The 20,526-nt window shown below is 36.0% G+C and overlaps 1 protein-coding gene across 2 annotated transcripts in view; it reads left to right on the top strand.

The window, feature by feature from the left end:
- The window catches only part of STON1 (stonin 1), a 117,674-nt gene that overhangs the window by 72,788 nt on the left and 24,360 nt on the right, over positions 1–20,526 (top strand). For both annotated transcript variants that reach the window (XM_035001603.1, XM_035001602.1), the window contains 3 exons: positions 5,714–5,769; positions 7,800–7,884; positions 8,940–9,526. In XM_035001603.1, coding sequence (XP_034857494.1) covers positions 5,714–5,769; positions 7,800–7,884; positions 8,940–9,526 — 728 coding nt within the window. The remainder of the gene's footprint in view (positions 1–5,713; positions 5,770–7,799; positions 7,885–8,939; positions 9,527–20,526) is intronic.

Genomic DNA, 20,526 nt, shown 5'->3' with positions numbered 1-20,526 from the left:
CTGGAGTCCTGGGATCGAGGTCCGCATCAGGGAGCCCGCTTCTGCCTCTGACCCCCCCCCCCCATGCTCTCTCTGTCTCTATCTCATTCTCTCTCTCAAATAAATAAATAAAATCTTTAAAAAAAAAAAAAGATAAAAAAATACTATTAATATCACCACACATTTCATCAGAAAAGTATTGGGAAGCTATCAAGCTCACTGTGGTGGATATAAAGTTTACAAAATTAAGATTTTTAGTCGAAAGCTTGAATTTTACCATTGCCAAATAAAGACTGTCAGTTTGTTTTTCTTGAAGTGATGGGCACACTTGGTTCATTAAAAAAAAAAAAAAAAAAAAAAGACTGCCAAAGAGACATGTCTGAATAACCATAGTTTGTGTCACTTATTCTTTCAAGTAAAAATAGTGTTTCTTGAAGAGGTGAGATCAGCTCTCAACTTAAATAGCAGCACCAGTTCTTTTCCATATACTTCCTTGTGTATCTGTATGCTGCAGAAATGCTTTGTGTTCTTCCCATTTCATCCCACATTATTAAGAGGAAGTATCCTTGAGGGTTGAAATTTCATAAAAATAATTCTTTATGGTTACATTCAGGAACTTCTTTAGTGAAACTGTTTTATTGTTGCTGTTTTTTTTTTTTTCTCTTTTTTTACTGTGAGTGAGCGGTGATGGAGAACAAATAAACTGACCACTAGTCAGGTTTGGTAATACTGCCTTAATTCATGCTAAGGTGCCTTCACTTTTTTTTTTTTTTTTAAGATTTTATTTATTTATTTGACAGAGACACAGCAAGAGAGGGAACACAGGCAGGGGGAGGGGGACTGGGAGGTAGAGGGGGAGAAGCAGGCTTCCCACTGAGCAGGGAGCACGATATGGGGCTTGATCCCAGGACCCTGGGATCATGACCTGAGCCACCCAGGTGCCCCAATTACTTTTTAAAAAATTTTTTTAAAGTAGGCTCTACACCCAGCATGGATCCCAACACAGGGCTTGAACTGATGGCCCTGAGATCAGGACCTGAGCTGAGATCAAGAGTCAAATGCTTAGGGCACCTGGGTGGCTCAGTCTGTTGAGCCTCCGCCTCTTGGTTTCGGCTCAGGTCATGATCTTGGGGTCCTGGGATGGAGCCCTTCATTGGGCTCAGTGGCGAGTCTGCTTGAGATTGTCTCTCTTCCTCTCCCCCTTCCCCCTTTGGTGCACATGCAGTCTCTCTCTAAAAAATAAAATCTTAAAAAAAAAAAAAAGAAGTTGGAGATTTAACTGATTGAGCCACCCAGGAGCCCCAAGGTCCCTTCACTTTTACTCATCAGTGCTCTGCACTGTAAGCGCAAATGTCAAAGAACAAAAAAATTGAGAAGTGAAAAAATAATTTTTATTGTCTTGGTATTATAAAAATATTTTGACCTTGTGAACACATTGAAAGGGTCTCATGGACCCCTGGGGGTTTGCAAGAACTGCTATTCTATTCTTAGGATGATTATATATAGTTTATAATCCACTTTTTGAAAAAGACATAATGTTTTTAGAACTTTACATTCACAACAAATTTAAGAGAAGGTACAAAGATTTCTCATATACCTCTTGCCCCCATTCATGCATAGTCTCTTCAGTTATCAACATCCCCCACCAGAGGGGTACATTTGCTACAATGAACCTACATTGACATACCATAAACACCCAAAGTCCATAGTTTGTTACTGCTCTTGGTGTTGTATATACTATGTGTTTATGCAAATTTATAATGACTTGTATCCATCATTACAGTATCATACAGGGTATTTTCACTGTCCTAGAAATCTTCTGTGCTTCTCCTATTCATTCTTTCCTACCACACCAACTCAGGGCAACCATTGATATTTTTATTGTCTCCATAGTTTCACCTTTTTCAGAATGTCCTATAGTTGGAATCAATCATGTAGTATCTAGCCTTTTCAGATTGGCTTATTTTACTTAGTAATATGGTATTAGGATTCCCTCATATCTTTTTGTGGCTTGATAGCTCATTTCTTTTCAACACTGAATAATATTCCATTGTCTGGATGTGCCAGTTTAATTGTTCACCTACAGTTTGCCAAGTTTTGGCAGTTAGGAATAAAGCTGCTGTGTGGAGGTTTATGTGTGGATGTAAGTTTTCAGCTACCAAGGAGAGTGACTACTGGGTTGTATGCTTAGTTTTGTAAGGAACCACCAAATTGTCTTTAAAAGTGACTGTGCCATTTCACATTCCCACAAGCAATGAGTGAGAGTTCCTGTTGCTCCACATCCTTGCCAACATTAGGTGTTATCAGTGTTCTGGATTTTGTCCATTTTAATAGGGATGTAGTGGTATCTCATTGTTTTAATTTGCATTTTCTTGATGACTTATGTGGAGCATATTATATGATTATTTGCCATTTATATCTTCTTTGACGAAGTGTCTTTTAAGGTCTTTGGCCCATTATTTAATTGGGTTGTTTTGGTTGAGTTTTAAGAATTCTTTGTGTATTTTGGATAACAGCCTATTATCACATATGTCTTTTGCAACATTTTTTTCCAACCTGTGTCTTTTCATATTATCCTCTTGTTTTTTTGAAAGGAGTTTTAAATTTTAATAAAACCCAGCTTATCAGTTATTTCTTTCATGGATTGTACCTTGGGTGTTGAATCTAAAGTCATTGCCACACTCATGGTCATCTAGATTTTCTTCCATCTTCTAGGAATTTTGTAGTTTCACATTTTACATTTAGGTCTGATCTATGTTTAGTCATTTTTTTTTGAAGGGTGTAAAGTTTATGTCTAGTTTCATGTTTTTTGCATTGGATAGCCAGTTCAGCCATTTGTTGAAGAGACTATCTTTGTGCCATTGTATTGCCTTGGTTTCTGTGTTAAAGATCAGGTTGACTATGTTATATGGGTCACTTTCTTGGCTCTCTGTTCTGTTCCATTGATGTATTTGTCTGTTCTTTCACCAGGTAACTCTTGATTACTGCAGCTTTCTAGTAAGTCTTGAAGTGGGGTAGTGTCAGTCCTCCAACTTTTTCCTCCTTGAATATGACACTGGCTCTTCTGGGTCTTTTGCCTATAATCCACTTTTGAGAGAGAAATGGGATTTCATTAATAATAACCTCAGAATAATAGGTGTAAACTAGGACTGTCCTGGGTTAACTGGGACATGGAGTCACTTTGTCTATGATTGTCCTATTTCTAGAGCAATTCAAATCTGTGTTATTTGGTCTTCATGTCACATAGTTTTTTGATGAAACTATCATCAGTCATTGTGGGAGCAAGAAAGGGAAGAATAGGAATTTTGAGAGGTTTGTGATACCTTTCATCTTTGAGCATTCAAACTCCTTCAGATACAAACTATATGTCCAGTTCTTGAATTTAGATCTGGTGAAAATTTCAGCAATGCTGTTGGTTCTTGATGTAATTTGAGGAATATTCAATTTGGTTATCAGAGATGGGCATATGTTAATGAGTAGCCACAAAGAATATTGACCAGTCTTTGCACCTCTTGAGTCATGTGACTTGGATATTAAGATTTGTAATGGTTTAAAGCAGGACCAGGAATTCTGAAGTTAGTAACTGCCTTTAATGTAGCAAAGACTTCTTGTTGTATAGGAAAAAAATAGCCTTGTAAATGTTATTATGTAACATTATCTCTTTCTTAATTTACACTTATTAAATTACATTTGTGGGATTGAATTCTTTCTATATCGTAAAGCTATTGTTTGTGAAATTTAATATTTCTAGAATATATACATGAAGACCAAAAATCTAACACTATTAGTTTTTTTTTTTTTTTTAATTTTATTTATTTATTTGACAGAGAGAGACACAGCGAGAGAGGGAACATAAGCAGGGGGAGTGGGGGAGGGAGAAGCAGGCTTCCCGCCGAGCAGGGAGCCCGATGTGGGACTCGATCCCAGGATCCTGGGATCAGGACCTGAGCCGAAGGCAGACGCTTAACGACTGAGCCACCCAGGCGCTCTCTAACGCTATTAGTTTAAGTAAAGACACATATTCAGTTAAAAGTTAATTGGTTATTGAAACCATCTTGAATATTTTAAAAAGCGTGTTTCAGGCACATATAATGGTATATATAATTTGTGAAAGTATGCAAATGGTGCATTTAGTATCAAAATTAAGTAGGAGCTGCATGAAATTTCACTATAAAACTGTTCAATGCTTTTACTCTGATGACTATAAAGAAACTCTTAAACTCTTATAGCTCTATTTGATTTATATAAAATTAGAGAATTATCCTTTAGGATTTATTGCAAGGTATTTAAAAGAGGAGGGTTGTTGCTATTTTTCCTCAAGAAATTAATTTAACTGCTTTGGACAGCGTGTTAACAGATTTTTATTTCCTCTCCGGCTATGGCTTCAGCTGTACTAGCTTAAGCTTCGCTCACTTCAGCTAATTAAGACTAATACCCTTGTGTTCCTGCCACACCAGTTCTTTCTAATTTAGCCTTTCTAAAAGAATGCCTGTTAATAAGCAAAGCCATAGATGAACAGAGGATAAAAATAATTTTCTGCTACATTAATCATCAGTCTCTGTAGCTTCACTTCTGTTGTTGTAACGTGGGAAGAATGGTTAGTTTAAAAAAAATATTTGCTCTTCTGAGTGACTTGTTCATGATGGAGCCATTTTAGTGTCAAGCAAATTTTTGGGACAATTTAATGTGGTATGTGAAAAAACACCATAATAAACATTACATTTAATATTATATGTGCTGCATAAACACGCTAAAACATTCTCTTTTTTATTAAAAGGCAAAATGATACTATCATAGTCATGTTCAGCTAGATAAAATGAACCTTGAGGTAAACTTTAAGGATACATTGATCAACTGAGGTCTTTCTACTATAGTTACTATTTGTTCTTTACACTTATTTTTTAATGCTTCCCTTTCCAACCATTAGGTCAATGTTTTAGCTGTATTATAAACAAAGAGATAGCATAGAAAATTGGTAGGTAATAAAGAAAAGATATGTGAGGTTGCAACTTTAATGCAGGTTGGGGTGGTCTTTTCCTAGGAATTTGTTCTCGTAATTTTTTTAGTAGTCATACTTGTTTCATGCAAAGACTTGTGGGGACGTGTTCTTACTCATTTATTCCTAAAACTGTGTAGTTGTGCTGGCTTAGTTGGCTAAAGTATTGTAAATAACTTTTTCATGAAATGAATGAATTGGAAATTCTTTTGAGCCTATAAAATTTAGAATGGTTTATGTTGGGTTACATTCTTTGCTCAATAGTACAGTCTTTGGGAAATGCGCTACTTGAATAAATACTACTTTTTCTCCCCTATCAAAAGTTGTAATGGACATCTAGTGCTACATCGACTTAATAAAAATAACCTAGGTATTTTCTTACGGATTTGGATTTCTGTATACGGTATACTTTGTAACAATGAAATATTTTCTTTCGGTACTTAAAACAGGTTAGTTGTAAAATCTTTATCTGAAGTTTTTGGGGAAAAATATAATTAAATTCATTTATCTCACTTGCATTTAGGAAGTTTAGAATTCATGGTCAGACATGTTAGTGATGGAAAACATTTTTTTAAAACTTTTATTTTATTATGTTAATCACCATACATTACATCATTAGTTTTTGATGTAGTGTTCCATGATTCATTGTTTGTGTATAACACCCAAGCTATACTTAGCAGTTTTATTAAACTGGCAAATTGTAACGAATGTATAATGTTTATTTTGTTTTCTATACAGCATCATTAGTTATTCCTGCTGGTAGACCTCTTCCCAGTTTTACTACAGCAGAACTGGTATGTAGCCTATTTGATATATATTTTTAAGTATATGCCTTACTTTCAGTGAATGGTAGCAGGAGGCTGGGCATAGATGTAATTCGTAATCCCCCATTTGAATGAGAAAAGATATAGTAAGGGATGGGGAGACAGGAATAACTTCTAAAACATACATGTTGCAAAAACTGAGGAGTTTCAGAATTGACATTTTCTTTACCAACTTTTCCTGTCTTCCAGAGCAGTTGTTAGCAGTAGTATCTATAAATACTATTGTTAGTATCTACAAGTTCAGGAAATTTCTGAAGTTAAATTCTATGGAGTTTTAATACATAGTATAATGTTATATACTAGGTAGATCCTAAATAGATGATGTTGATACTTTCTGATTTTTTTTTTTTTAATAAGTTGAGCCACATAATAGTTCTTTTTATTTAAGTGGAGTATTTTGGTCATTTTTTATCTTTGTGTTGTAGAGATTTAGAGTATAGGTTTCTCCCCAAAGATTTGGGGCAGAAAATAAAATTACAACTTGTATATAGAAAATTGAGTAGTTTTCAGGTGGGGAAAAATAGCACTTTTCCTCTTTTACCTTTCTCCAGTGGTATATAATCCATTGTTTTTCATCTTCTTTCAGCCCACTTTCTGGCCCAAAAGGTTTGGTGGGCCATTAATTTCCATTTCTTCATTAAAAACAAAACCACACCCCTTACCAGGATTTTTGGAAAGAATGGTGTTGCTTTTGATAGGAGACCAATCTGCTGAAAAATGCATCTGCCTTTGAAATTCTAGGGACTACTTTTTCTCCTGGTTAAAGAAATAATACACTTCTAAATAGTAAAAACAAATTTATAAAGTAGAAAGTGAAAGAGCCCTGAAATATTGTACCCCAAAGATAACTGTTTTAACTATTTGATGTATATCCATCTAGCATTCTTTTGTGAAAATTACATTAATTTTCAGGGTAAAAGTAGGCTCATTCTCTGTGCTGGTTCTGTAATGTTTTTATTTAGTAATATAGATGGATCCTTTTCACTGCCAGTTGTATATTGACCTTAGTGGGTGTATCAGTTTCATTAACTGATATTTTATTAAGGGACATTTAAATTATTTTTAGTTTTTTTTCCTAATATAATTGATTATACTTGTAGATAAGTTTTTGTGTATTTGTGTGATAATCAGGTAATGAGGAGACATTCCTAGAAGCGGAATGTTTTCAATTGGGTTATATATTATATAATTGCCCTCCAAAAGGATGGTACATACATACCCATATAAGCAGTGGTCTGAGAAAACTGGTTTTTATCACATCCTTACCAACACTGGGTGTTACTAATCAATCTTAGAAATTTTTGTAGGTCTGGTAGGCAAAAACTTTTTTGTCTTTTGACTTAGCATTTGAAAAAATTAAAAACCCTGAGGTTTAATTCTTTTTTTTAAAGATTTTATTTATTTATTTATTTGAGAGAGAGAGCACAAGCAGGGGAAGTGGCAGGCAGAGGGAGAGGGAGAAGCAGGCTTCCCAATGAGCAGGGAGTCCAAAGCGGGGCTTGATCCCAGGACCGGGAGATCATGACCTGAGCTTAACCGACTGAGCCACCCAGACGCCCCTGAGGTTTAATTATTCTAAAAAAAAAAAATTGTACACTATTGTATTAACTAATTTAAAGTACCATTAGTGATCAACCTATGGATTAGAGGACTCCTATAAACAGCTGTGGTTCTTGTATCTGACAATTTGAGGATCACGGACTCGGGCAAACCTGTGTAGTGGAGAAGTTATAGGAGTCAGCGTTCCTACTGTTTACTAAGACTTTACTGGCTTCATTGTGAATAGCTGTAGAACAGAATTCTTTTTATCCTTAATGAGATGATCTAAATCAAATACTGAAAAGCTGTTTTGTTCAAAGAACTTAGCCCCAATGTTAAATGTCCAACCATTGTCCTGTTGTCCTGAATCAGACTTTTTTTTTTAGTCCCTGTGAGATCAGGAAAAAAAGATAAAAAGGAAAGCCTTTTTCTAACTTTCTAATTAAATTTCTCATATCTAGAGCACCTCAAACTCTAGTGCAAGCTTCACTTTTCCTGGTTATCCTATTCATGTGCCAGCAGGTGTGACACTGCAGACTGCGTCTGGTAAGAGTATAGTCTCCATTAAGTTCTTTTTTTTTTTTTTTTTTTAGCACTGGTACTGAATGCTGGATGTTAATTTTCATGATTTTTAATAAACTGTATACCAGAAGTTACTGAAGTTACAGGAACTTTTAATACAACTTATTTTAAAAACAATAATAAATGGTGGTTATTCCTGTTGTGGAGGGCAACCTACCATAAAAGACACTGTCCTAGGTCTGTCCTGTAACTTATTCCCATTTCTCTTTCCCAGCATTATAAAAGATGCTTTATATATGTTTTTAAAATTCAAATCAATCATCTAAATTTTGACAAACACAAAATAACATATCTGTGTCCCTGCTAGCTCTAATCCAGAAAGACTAAAGATGACATTGATTAACCTTTGCCTCCTTTCTTCCTGGAGATCGTGTAATAGAATATCCAAGAAGTTTAGAGATTAACCAAACTTTGCTTTTTCGAGTACTCTGTCTTGATTTGAAAGAGAATCCTATCTATTCTTTAGGTTTTTACAACGTTTAAAGCACCTAACTCAGTGCTCAAAAAAATAAATTTCTTCCTCCTCCTTTTTAGTGTTGTTTTAAAGGAAAAAAGTGGGGGAGGGGATTTGATAGCTTTTGAAATTACTAAACTCTTTTTGGATAGCATTGTCTTACAGTAGTTACATGGTATCTTAGATCTTAAATTTATGTGAAATACACTCTCCATTATGTTTATTAAAATCCCAATTTGGGTTGGTAACATAGTAATTTATCAGACGATGGGATAGGTCCATGGAGTAAATATTAGTGGCCTATATGTATCTCAAAATGTGCCATATAAGCAATAGTAAGAAAAGGCTAGAGTTCAAGTGAGATGGGTTTCATTGGTAAGAATAGAGTAATACATGTTTATTGTCGAAAACACAATCTGAAGAATAAAATAAGAACTCATAGAGATAACTATGGGCATATTGATGTGTTTTTGGACAGCTTGTTGTGCCTGCGGGTTTCTTTTTTTTTTTTTTAGAGGAAATTAGGTTGCTATCATACTTAAGGTATTGTTTTCTCCTTTTTGAGGTCACCTTTATAAAGTCAATGTACCAATTATGGTGACACAGACTTCTGGAAGAGCAAGTATTCTCCATCCAATCCAGCAAGTATTTCAGCAGCTCGGGCAGCCTTCAATAATCCAGACCAGTGTTCCACGACCGAACCCATGTTCTCTCCACGCGGCTGCTGAAAAATCAAAGAGAATAGAAACTGTGCTCCAGCATCCCACAATTGTTCATTCTGGGACAGTGGAGAGGAAACGTTTAGAAAATGCCACCAGTGATATACTTGCTCCTCCTGGAAATGAGCGTGAAATCATGTCTGAAGCTTTGTTGAGTCAGCCGGAAAGCTCTCAGTACATCCGTCTTCCAGGTGTTGTGTTTCCTCCACAGGTCTCTCAGACAGACATGCACGGGGAGCCAGGGCTCGGTGTTGCAGGCAGCATGACTCAAAATCTGAATGGTGGGCCCCTCTCCACTGGCCGACAGGGGGCCCAGCACCAGCACATGTCTGATATTCAGCTTCGTGTTCTTAAAAATAGGATGCTTGGATGTGGTTCTGTAAAGCAGCCAAGAAATACAGAGGAGCCCAGCAGCCTACCTGTCTCAGAGAAGGTAGTTCTCTGTTGAAGTGAATGGTATTAGGGGACAGACAGTGGCGGGTGATTTGACATCCTGAGGTTCTTTTAAGCTGTAGGGTACTCAGAAGTATAAGTGTTCTGTTTTTTCCTTTAGAAGATTATTTATTACTGTTTTTAGTATAGCTATCAGTTCTTATAAATGCCCAGCATTTCAAACTTTTAATTTCAGTTAATGAATTAGAAGAGTCTTCAAAGAAAATGGATGTTATAAAGTAACCCATTTTACCTCTCCCTTACATTGTGAGGATGTTTGTGTATAAATTTAAAAGACCCAGAGATCAATCCTAATAATTAAATGAAAATAAATGAATATTTTGAGGTAATTCTTAATATGCAAAAGAGGTCCAAAGTATTTTTTTAAAAGTTGCTCTGCAGAATTTTCCTAAACTCCCATAGGAAATTTTCCCTTATCTTGCTAGTACTTTATTTCTCCCTGCTTGCTGAAATATGAGTTAATGTCTTTTGGAATTCAAACTACTAAAAAATAGCTTCTAATTAACTTTGCGTATTGAAAATAGGTTTGAATTATTAATTTCCAAGGAATTCATAGTGAGGGCAGACAGATTCATGGAGAATTTTGGATGGTAAAATTTAGAAAAAATACTGAATTCTTTTTACATATGTGAAATATGTCTTACAGCTAACTCCATTTATACAGTTTAGTCACATATGCCAACTAATTAAATGTTTATGTGTCTAGCTAATGGTTTAGTGGTCCTCTAGAACTGCTGTACAAACCTGTAGCAGTGGATAGTTAAGTGCTACTTTAACATTTTCCTAGATGGAAGGGGAAGGTACTGGGTACAGTGAAGGGTAATGAATGAAGAAAATGACTGTCAGAAACTGTTGGACCTGTTTTAGAAAGTTTCTGATGTTTGATGAAGCCTGTTCAAAATCTTGTAGCAAGTGGAGTTTTGGTATAGAGTAGAAAGATTAAAATGTTTTTTGAGTATTTTTTCATTATATTTTCCGCATAATATATAAAATTTGAGAAATGTAGGCTAAACTCATAATTAGGAAACATTTGTTTTTGAGGTAAAAAATAACTGTGAATTTAAAATAAGTGTGTGTTTTCATCACTTAAAATTTTTGGAGGCATTTTTCTCCTGAACTCTGTATGAACTTTGCAGAGTTTTGGTGTGATGATTCAAGGACTTATTCTCCTGTTACTTATGAGATGTCATCTTGTACTTTGTTCTGAAAGGGCAAAATAGATTAGTTAAGGGGGATTAATCAAGAATTGTTTAGGGGATAGTGGTCGCGAACTTAGGGTGAAGCCACAATAGGTTCAAATTCCAGATTGACCATTTACAAACAAGCTATGTAAGGTTACTCTCTGAAATTCAGTTAAAGTCTGTAAACTGGGCATGAAACGAACTTCATAATTTTTAGGATTATCAGAGATGATTTGTATAGAGTTTGTAATAGCTTCTAAGCTTTAGATTAGTGCTATTATGCTTTGCAGACATGAGATAAATCAGGTAACTTTTCATATAATTCTTTGGTTAGTTTTAAAATAGAGCTATATTTAAAACACAAACATCCAAATAGTCAAAAGTATTTACTTCATAAGGTGTTTTTTTAATTAACATACAGCAGGGACTTTTCAAATAGTAGTAATCTGATAAAGTTTATGCTGATAAAATTTTCGAAAGAATTATAAATAGGTTTGTTTTTTTTTTAAGTAGCTTTTCAGTAATTCTTATTGCTTAAAGCAAGTTACAATTAAGTACACGTTTACTTGTCCTGTGTAGACTACCAGAGATCTAGTTTCTATGTAGGTTTAACATTCTTACTGTTGCATAAAATATATTCCTGACAATTTTTGATGTGCTCCTATTTTAAAGTATGTATTACTATGTTAGGTTATTCTTATGTGTGGAAATTTTGTTTTATAGTCTTAGAAGGCTACAGAGAACTAGAAACTCAGGTTTTTATTTGAACTCAAAAAGTAGGAGTAGGAGAGAAAGGGGTATGGTAATCTATCTTCTTTAACTATTTTTTATCTCTTGTCTGCCCTCCCCATCATCGTCATTGCCCCACCTCCAAATACTGTCATTTCTGCTGCCTCAACTTTTAATTCTTTACCTGACTGCAACCTTTTAACTTCTTTCTGAGCTCTTTTTCCTCTCTCCTGTTTCCAAAGGTTCTGTCCTCAGACCATTTCTCTTCTTACTTGAAGTTTTCTTTGGGCAACCTCATGGATTATTACGGTTTTAAATACCACCTATTTGTTGATGACTAGGTTTCTAACCGTACTACTCCCTTGAGCTTTATTCTCATGTCTATTCGCCTTCTAGACAGTGCTACCTGAATGTCACAGTAATTCACTGGTCCTCTTCAGAGGCACTGCATGGTACCACTGCCCAGCTGGTTTCCCACGCTAAGGACTTACAGTTAACTTTTGGCTCTTTTTCCCTCTTATTCTCCTTATATCATGTGCTTTTTAAAAATTATCTTTAAAATTGCTGTAGAGTGTATACAACGTACTGTTTATCATTTTAACCATTTTTAGCTGTACTGTTGAGTGGCATTAAGTACGTTCATGGTTGTGCAACCATTACTACTATCCATCTCTAGAACTTTTTCATTGTCCCAAGCCAAATCTCTGTTCCCATTGTATAATAACTTCCCATTACCCCTCCATTCAGCCCCTGCTAACTTGTACTTTCTGTCTCTGTGAATTTGATACCTCATAACTGGAATCATAAAATATTTATCCTTCCGTGATTGGCTTATTTCACTTAGAAAAAGATTTTCAAGGTTCATCTAGGTCATAGCATGTGTCAGAATTTCATTCCTTTTTAAGACTAAATCATGTCATTTGATAGCTTTATTCATAACTTCAGTACTAAATATTTCGGGACTCTCTTCCCTTTTCTCCATCTCTCCTGCCGTTGTCCTCATTGTCTCTCATTTAAGATAATATAATAGTCTCCTAACTAATTTATTAGCCTGTAGTCTGCTTTTTTCACTCCACTCCTCCCAGTCCATCCATTTTAGAAGTTAAAGGCTTAGGTTTCAGGGATCAGAATTATTGATCCCTTCTGCGTCCCTTAATAACTGTGTGACTTGGGCAAGTTGTTGTCTCCTCACATGTAATAAGGGTAATGGTATCCTCGGTGGAGTCCCCGTGGGAGGATTGCAGGAGATGATCAGGGGGAAGTGCTCAGCAGCACACTGCCTAGCACGTGGTAGTGGTCAGAGTGTGTTAGCTGTTACCTCAGGGCTTCTGATGGCTACCAGAGATTTACCCAGAATGCAACCTGCTAAACAGGTCACTGGTGGTTATTTGCCTGCAAGGTAAAGTTCAAGTTCCTTAATGTGGCATGCAAGGACCTCCATGTTCTTTCTCTGCCAGAGTTTCTTACTTTTTCTTCATTTCTTGCCTACTACTTTATTTTTTAAAATTTTTTATTGTTATGTTAATCACCATACATTACATCATTAATTTTTGATGTAGTGTTCCATGATTCATTGTTTGTGCATAACACCCAGTGCTCCATGCAGAATGTGCCCTCCTCAATACCCACCACCAGGCTAACCCATCCTCCCACCCCCCTCCCCTCTAGAACCCTCAGTTTGTTTTTCAGAGTCCATTGTCTCTAATGGTTCGTCTCCCCCTCCGGTTTCCCCCCTTCATTCTTCCCCTCCTGCTATCTTCTTCTTCTTCTTCTTCTTTTTTTTTTAACATGTATTATTTGTTTCAGAGGTACAGATCTGTGATTCAACAGTCTTGCACAATTCATAGCGCTCACCATACCACATACCCTCTCCAATGTCTATCACCCAGCCACCCCATCCCTCCCACCCCCCACCACTCCAGCAACCCTCAGTTTGTTTCCTGAGATTAAGAATTCCTCATATCATTGAGATCCTATGATACATGTCTTTCTCTGATTGACTTGTTTCGCTCAGCATAACACCCTCCAGTTTCCACGTCGTTGCAAATCATTTTCGCCTACTACTTTAGTGGGAATGCAAAACTGTGAGTGCTTCTCCGTTAACCTTGGCGTATCCTCCTCTCTATTGCTTTTGTTATTCCCTCTGCTTGGTGCCTGAATCTTCTCCTCCCATCCTCCCCATCCTCCTCTCTGGCTAGTTGCTTCTTAGCCACTTAATACTTCCTCCAGAGATTTTACTTCAGTGCCTCTCTACCCCCCTGCCCTTCATTTTTGGACTGGCTATATCTCTTCTGTGTTATCATTGTACCTTAAGCATGTGTGTGTCATAATGTAGTTAAAAGATACATTAAAGTGTCCTGTTTGCATTGAGCGGTACATTTTATTAATCTTTGTATACATAGCGCCTAAGAATGTATACACATTCATGTATACTAGAATATACTGTGCCCAAGGTGGGGCTTGAACTCATGACTCTGAGATCAGGAGTCACATGCTCTACCATCTGAGCCAGCCAGGCACCCCTAAAATGTAAGCTTTTAAAGAACAAGATCTATGATTAATTACTTGGCTCAGTAGTTCTCAATCCTGGCTAAATATTACAGTCATTGGGGCATTAGGGGTGCCTGGGTGGCTCAGTCCGTTGGGTGTCTGCCTTCTGCTCAGGTTGTGATCCTAAGGTCCTGGGATTGAGCTGACGCCCCCCCCCCCCCCCTTGGGCTCCCTGCTCAGTGGGAAGTCTGCTTCTCCTACTTCCTCTGCCCCTCCCCACACTTGTGCTCTCTTTCTCACTCTCACTCTCTCAAATAAATAAAATCGCTGGGGCATTAAAAAGTTCCAGTCTACCCCCAAGAGATTTAGATCTAATTAGTCTGGAATAGGGTCCACTCATTAGTGTTAAAGAGCTTTCTGAGGTAGTTGTAATAACGTAGTTAAGATTAGGAACCACTGACTTAGATCAATGTATGAATGAAAAATGGATGGAGTGAGGGAGTAAGAGAATATATAACTTCAAGAGCTTTAATTTTTCTTTCAAATCCATTCTGATACTCCTCTAAAAGATCAGTCATATAAATAGTAAGTTGAATTCAGAACTCAGTTAACTGAGCAAATATTTTTTGAGTCACTGTGTGTCACTCCTAAATATTTCTAAATCAAAGATTTTTAAACTAGATGTGATATTTTTCTTTATAGGAAAAAAGCCAATTTAACAAAATACTTCTTTGTGTTTGTCAAAATAAGGTACATTTCATGCCAGATAAGAGTGGAGTGACATGGGATGCAATTGTACATGATCAGGTAATAGGTAATCATTATTGCCACTCATTATGTTATGGTAAATATCTGGATTAAATTTCTGTTAGGAATGCAGATGTACGATGCCATTATGATTATAGGCAATTCAATTTTACATAGTTTAGTTAGAAAATGTGAAAAAGGGTGTTATAGCTTAGGTTTCTCTTATATTTATCCCCACATATAGGTGTGAAGTTCTGTTAGTCCTCACTAGCCATTGGAAAAACGCCGTTCTTTAATTAAAAGAAAGCTTAAATTGAAAGGATTGGAAACTGGATTTGGCAAACAAAGCTTTATCTTGAAGCCTCCTATGCATTTGCTTATTGTAGTACCGGAACACAGAAGGCATATACAATTGAAGAGACCTTGGTGAAGCTGAGAATCTTGGAAATTACTGAGCTGCCGTGTCTTAGAGCAGAGAAAGAAAGCTGAAGTAGTGCCTCTGTCAGATGACGTCATCTGCACTAGATGACATTTCTTCACATTCAGCTGGAATTCATAGAAGAATCAGCAGTAACTTTCCTTTAACATTCAACGGGATGAAAATACGAATGCTTCTCGGCAGCTAGCATTTGATTTTAATCATTTGTATGCTGGCACCATCAAAAAAGTTGCTATGTTGTGAAACTTTTTATTATTTTTTCTTAACAAAACTTGGTACTGTCTATAGTGATGGAGCTTCTGAGATGGTTGGCAACAAATGGTTTTGCCGCTTCAGGAAAGAGAACATTGCTATCTATTTCAGCACATGGCATACGTTAATGCTAAGACACAGCCAATAATTCTAAAAGAAGTCTCATCAGCTGCCATGAAACTCAGATACATTAGAGCAAAAGTACTGAATTATTGCCTTTTCCAAGACATTTGTCAAAAAATGTGGGCAAAATGTTAAGTTCTTCTTCATGCAGAATTTTTCTTTTCAAAGGACAATGCTTGAAGTTCTTAATTGATTGTTGGGGAGACATTATTTTTGAGAGAACGAAAACCCCCTTGTAAGAATTTGACAGGGAGAAGTCCATTGATACAACATGTAGTGGATATCTGGCCATATGAAAGACTTAAATCTTCGTATTCATGATCCTATGGTATCAGTTTTGGATGTTGCTGCAAACCTGCTGGCTATTTTGGTCAAATTACCATCTTAGAAGAAGATTGGAGTCAGATAAGCATATGAACTTACCAGTGCTTGGTGGAAGTGCTTCTGAAGAAGTTGAGAACAACAAAACTCTTGTAATTACTGATACTAAATTTGTATTTGTAATCTTACTCCTGTCCCAAGTAAACAGGACCTTACTGATTTAAGATAAGATGATGCTACATGAATTTAATCAGAAGAGTCCTAGAATCTTCAATATTCCTTAATAAGCTTAAATTTTTCTTGCAAAGTACTGTGGGAGCTCTGATTAATTTTGCAACAAAACATCTTTTGGGTTGAGGTTTTCAGTACTTGCCACTATTATTTATTTTTTTAAAGATTTTATTTATTAGAGAGAGAGCACGAGAGAGCACAAGCAGGGAGAGAGGCAGGCAGAGGGAGAAGCAGGCTTCTTGCTCGCTGAGCAAGGAGCCCTTTGTGGGACTCCATCCCAGTACCCTGGGATAATGACCTGAGCTGAAGGCAGGTGCTTAACCGACTGAGCCACCCAGGCATCCCTACTTCTCACTATTAAAACCAAGAGCCAATTTCAACCTGTGGTTTAGGCCTAGGACTAACCTAATCATAATTTATATCACATTTATTGAGGTGGAATTTACATACAATGAAGTTCATGCTTTTTTAGGTACACAGGTTTTAGGTGTACAGTATGAATTTTGACAAACACTTGCAGTTATATAACCAGTGCCAAGCTGAGATACATAACATTTCTGTTACCCCAAAGAGGTTCCTCATGTCCCTTTGTAGTCAATATCCTCCCTCTGCCTCCATTCCCTGTTAGCCACTCACTGATCTGTTTTCTTTTGGTATAGGCTTGCCTATTCCAGAATGTCAAACAACTGGAATAATACAACATGTAACTTTGTGGTTCATCCATGTTGTTGCATGTATCAGTCCATTGTACCACAGTTTGTTTATTCATTCACCATTTGGACATGTGGATTCTTTCCAGTTTTTGGCATTTGTGAATAAAGCTCCTAAAAACATTTGTGTGCAGTTTTTTTGTTGTTTTTTGGTGTGGATGCAGATTTTCTTTTCTTTTGAGTAAAAATACCTAGGAATGGGATTTCTAGGCCATATGATACATGTATGCTTATAAGAAACCACCACACATTTCCAAAGTGATATTTCCACAAGCAAAGTATGGTAGAATTTTTCATTTTTCCTAGCAATGTATAAGATTTACAGCTACTTGACATTCTTGCTACTTTCATACCGTTTTCTGGAGAAGAGAAGTTTGTGGTTTTGATGAAGTCTACTTATTTTTTCCTTTTGATTTCTGTTTATATATATTAGCTAACCAAAGGTTGCAGAGATCTCATGCATCAAAAAAATTTTTATAGGTTTTACATTTGGGGCTGTGATCCATGCTGGATTAATTTTTGTATATAGTAAAAGGTTAGGTTCTTTGTTCTTTGCATGTGAATGTTCATTTGTTTTAGTATCACTTATGGAAAATACTAGCCTATCTCCACTGAGTTGTCTAAAGCTCATTGAGTGTTTGAGCACTTCACCTTCAAAGAAAGTAAGTTACTATATGTGTGTGGGTTTATTTCTGGACTTTCACAGTTTGATGAATTCATGTGTCTATCTTTTCAGTCATACCACTGTCTTAATTGTGGTAGCTTTATCGTGTATCTGGATATCAGAGAGTACAAGTCTCTCAACTTTGTTCTTTTTCAAAGTTGTTTTGGTTATTCTAATTCTTTTGCTTTTCCATATAAATGTGATAATGTGTTTGTCGATTAAAAAAAACTGCTAGGACATTGATTTGAGTTGTGTTGGATCCATAGATCAAGGGGAGAATTGATAACATCACAATAATGAGTTTTCCAATTCATAGATATGACACGTTTTCTGTTTAGATCTTTAACTTTTCTCATTAATGCCTTGTAGTTCTCAACATACACAGAATGCACGTGTTATTTTTTATCTAAGTATTTTATGGTTTTGGGTGCAATAGTACTAAATAGTACCAAAAGATAGTACTAAATAGTACTAAAAGATAGTACTAAAAAGTACTAAATGGTACTAAAAGACACTATAAAGAACAACTTTATTCATATTTTATGCTTCATTTGCATTACTTATAAAAATATATTTTCAAAGATAGTGTTATTGAGAAAAAAAATTTCCATGGTTCTTTACCTACATTGTAAATTTCAAAAGGTTGTGCCAGTTTTCCTGCTACCAGCACTCTGTATCACTGTATTTTATTACATACTTGACAGTTCATTATCACCATTGGTTTTGTTCTATTTTTTCTATTATGGTAAAACTTTATCATTTTAACCCTTTTTAACTGCACAGTTAGGTGGCAGTAAGTGCATTCACATTGCTGTGCAACTATGACCACCATCCATTTTCAGAACATTTTAGCTTTCCCAAATTGAAACTCTATGCCTGTTAAATAACTCCCCATCCTTCTCTCACCCCATCCCTGGCAGCCACCATTTTGTTTTCTATCTCTATGAATTTGACTATTTCAGATACCCCATAGAAGAGGAATCAGATAGTATTTGTCCTTTTGTATCCCTTCTCACTTAGTATAATGTCTTCCGTGTTTATTCGTGTTGAGGCATGTATCAGAACTTCCTTTTTAAGGTTAAATACCACTCTGTGTAATGTACATACCATATTTTATTTATCCATTCATCTGTCCATGGGCATTTGGGTTGCTTATACCCTTTGGCAATTTTGACTAATGCTACTGTAAATTTGGGTGTACAAATATTTCAAGTCTCTGCTTTTAGTTATTTGGGGAGGGTATATAGCCAAATGTGGAATTGCTGGATCATATGGTAATTCTATTTAAACTTTTTAAGGAACTACCATACTATTTTTCCATAGCAGCTGTACCATTTTACTTCCCACCAGTGCATAAGGGTCCCAATTTCTCCACAGGTTCACTAGCACTTGTTAGTTCCTGTTGTTTTATTCCTTTGATAATTGCCATCCTAATGGGTGTGAGGTGGTATCTTATTGTGGTTTTGATTTGCATTTCCCTAATTGTTAGTAATACTGAACATTTTTTTAATGTGCTAACTGGCTATTTGTTTATCTTCTTTGGAGAACTGTCTATTCAAGTCCTTTGTATGTTTTTAAATCAAGTTGTTTTTTTGTTGTAGGATTTCTTACATATTTTGGATAATAACTCCATATATGGCTTGTAAACATTTTCATTTTGTGGGTTGCCTTTTCACTTTGTTGGTAATGTCCCTTGATAGATAAAGATTTTTAATTTTTGATGCAGGCCATTTTATCTATCCCCCGCCGCCCCTCCCCCCCCTTTTTTTGCCAGTGCTTTTGGTATCCTTTTTTAAGGAATAATTCTCAAATCCAAAGTCATGAAGATTTTCCCCTATGATTTTTTCTAAGAGTTTTATAGTTTTAGTTCTTAGGTTTAAATCTTTAATCCATTTTGAATTAATTTTTGTATATGGTGTAAGGTAAGGGTCCAACTTCATTCTTTTGCATGTATTCCCACTGCCATTTGTTGAAAAGACTGCCCTTTCCTTATCGAATGGTCTTGTCATCTTGACAAAAATCATTTGACCATATAATGTGAGGATTTGTTTCTGGGCTCTTTATGCTATTCCACTGGTTTGTTGTCTGTCTGTATGCCAACACCACACTGTTTTGACTACTGTAGTTTTGTAGTAAGTTTTAAAATCATGATGTGTTAGACCTCCAACTTACATCTTCTTTTTCAAGATTGTTTTGGTTATTCAGGGTCCCTTAAGATTCAATATGAATTTTAAGATGGATATTCTATTTCTACAAAAGAAATAGGGAGGGTGCCTGGGTGGCTCAGTTGGCTAAGCATCTGCTTTCAGCTCAGGTCATGATCCCGGGGTTCTGGGATCGAGTCCCACATTGGGCTCCTTGCTCAGCAGGAGCCTGCTTCTCCCTCTGCCTCTGCCCCTGCTTGTATTCTCTGTCTATCTCTCTCTTTCTCTCTCCCTCTCAAATAAATAACATCTTAAAAAAAAAAAAAAGAAATAGGGATTTGGGTTTTGATAGGGATTGTAATGAATTGTGTAGATGGCTTTGGGTGGCATTAGCAATATTAACTTTTTTTTAAATTTAATTTTATTATGTTAATCACCATACATTACATCATTAGTTTTTGTTGTAGTGTTCCATGATTCATCGTTTGCATATAACAAACACCCAGTGCTCCATTTGCAATATTAACTCTTTTAAATTCATGAACACAGAATGTCTTCCCATTTATTTCTGGCTTCTTTAATTTCTCTCAGGAAAGTTTTATAGTTTTCAGTGAGCAAGTCTTTGGACTCCTTGGTTATGTTTACTCCTAAGTATTTTGTTCTACTTGATGGTATATTAAATGGAGTTGTTTTCTGCATTTTTTTCAGGTTGTTAATCGTTCGTGTATAGAAATGCAACTGATAATTGTGTGTTAACTCTTGTCTTTTGCAGTTTTGCTGAATTCATTCATTAGTTCTGACATTTTTATGTGTGTGGAATCTTCTGGGTTTTGTACATGTATGAGATAGTATTTTATGCAAATAGGTAATATTACTTCTTCTTTGCCAGTTTGGATGCCATTTATCTATCTATCTATCTATCTATCTATCTATCTATCTATCTATCTAT

This window comes from Mirounga leonina, unplaced genomic scaffold, assembly GCF_011800145.1.
Source record: "Mirounga leonina isolate KUSES-001 unplaced genomic scaffold, KU_Mleo_1.0 Mir_125, whole genome shotgun sequence".
NCBI classification, from domain to species: Eukaryota; Metazoa; Chordata; class Mammalia; order Carnivora; family Phocidae; genus Mirounga; species Mirounga leonina.
The sequence above is the reverse complement of the archived record's forward strand: the minus strand, read 5'-3'. Positions and strand labels throughout refer to the sequence as shown.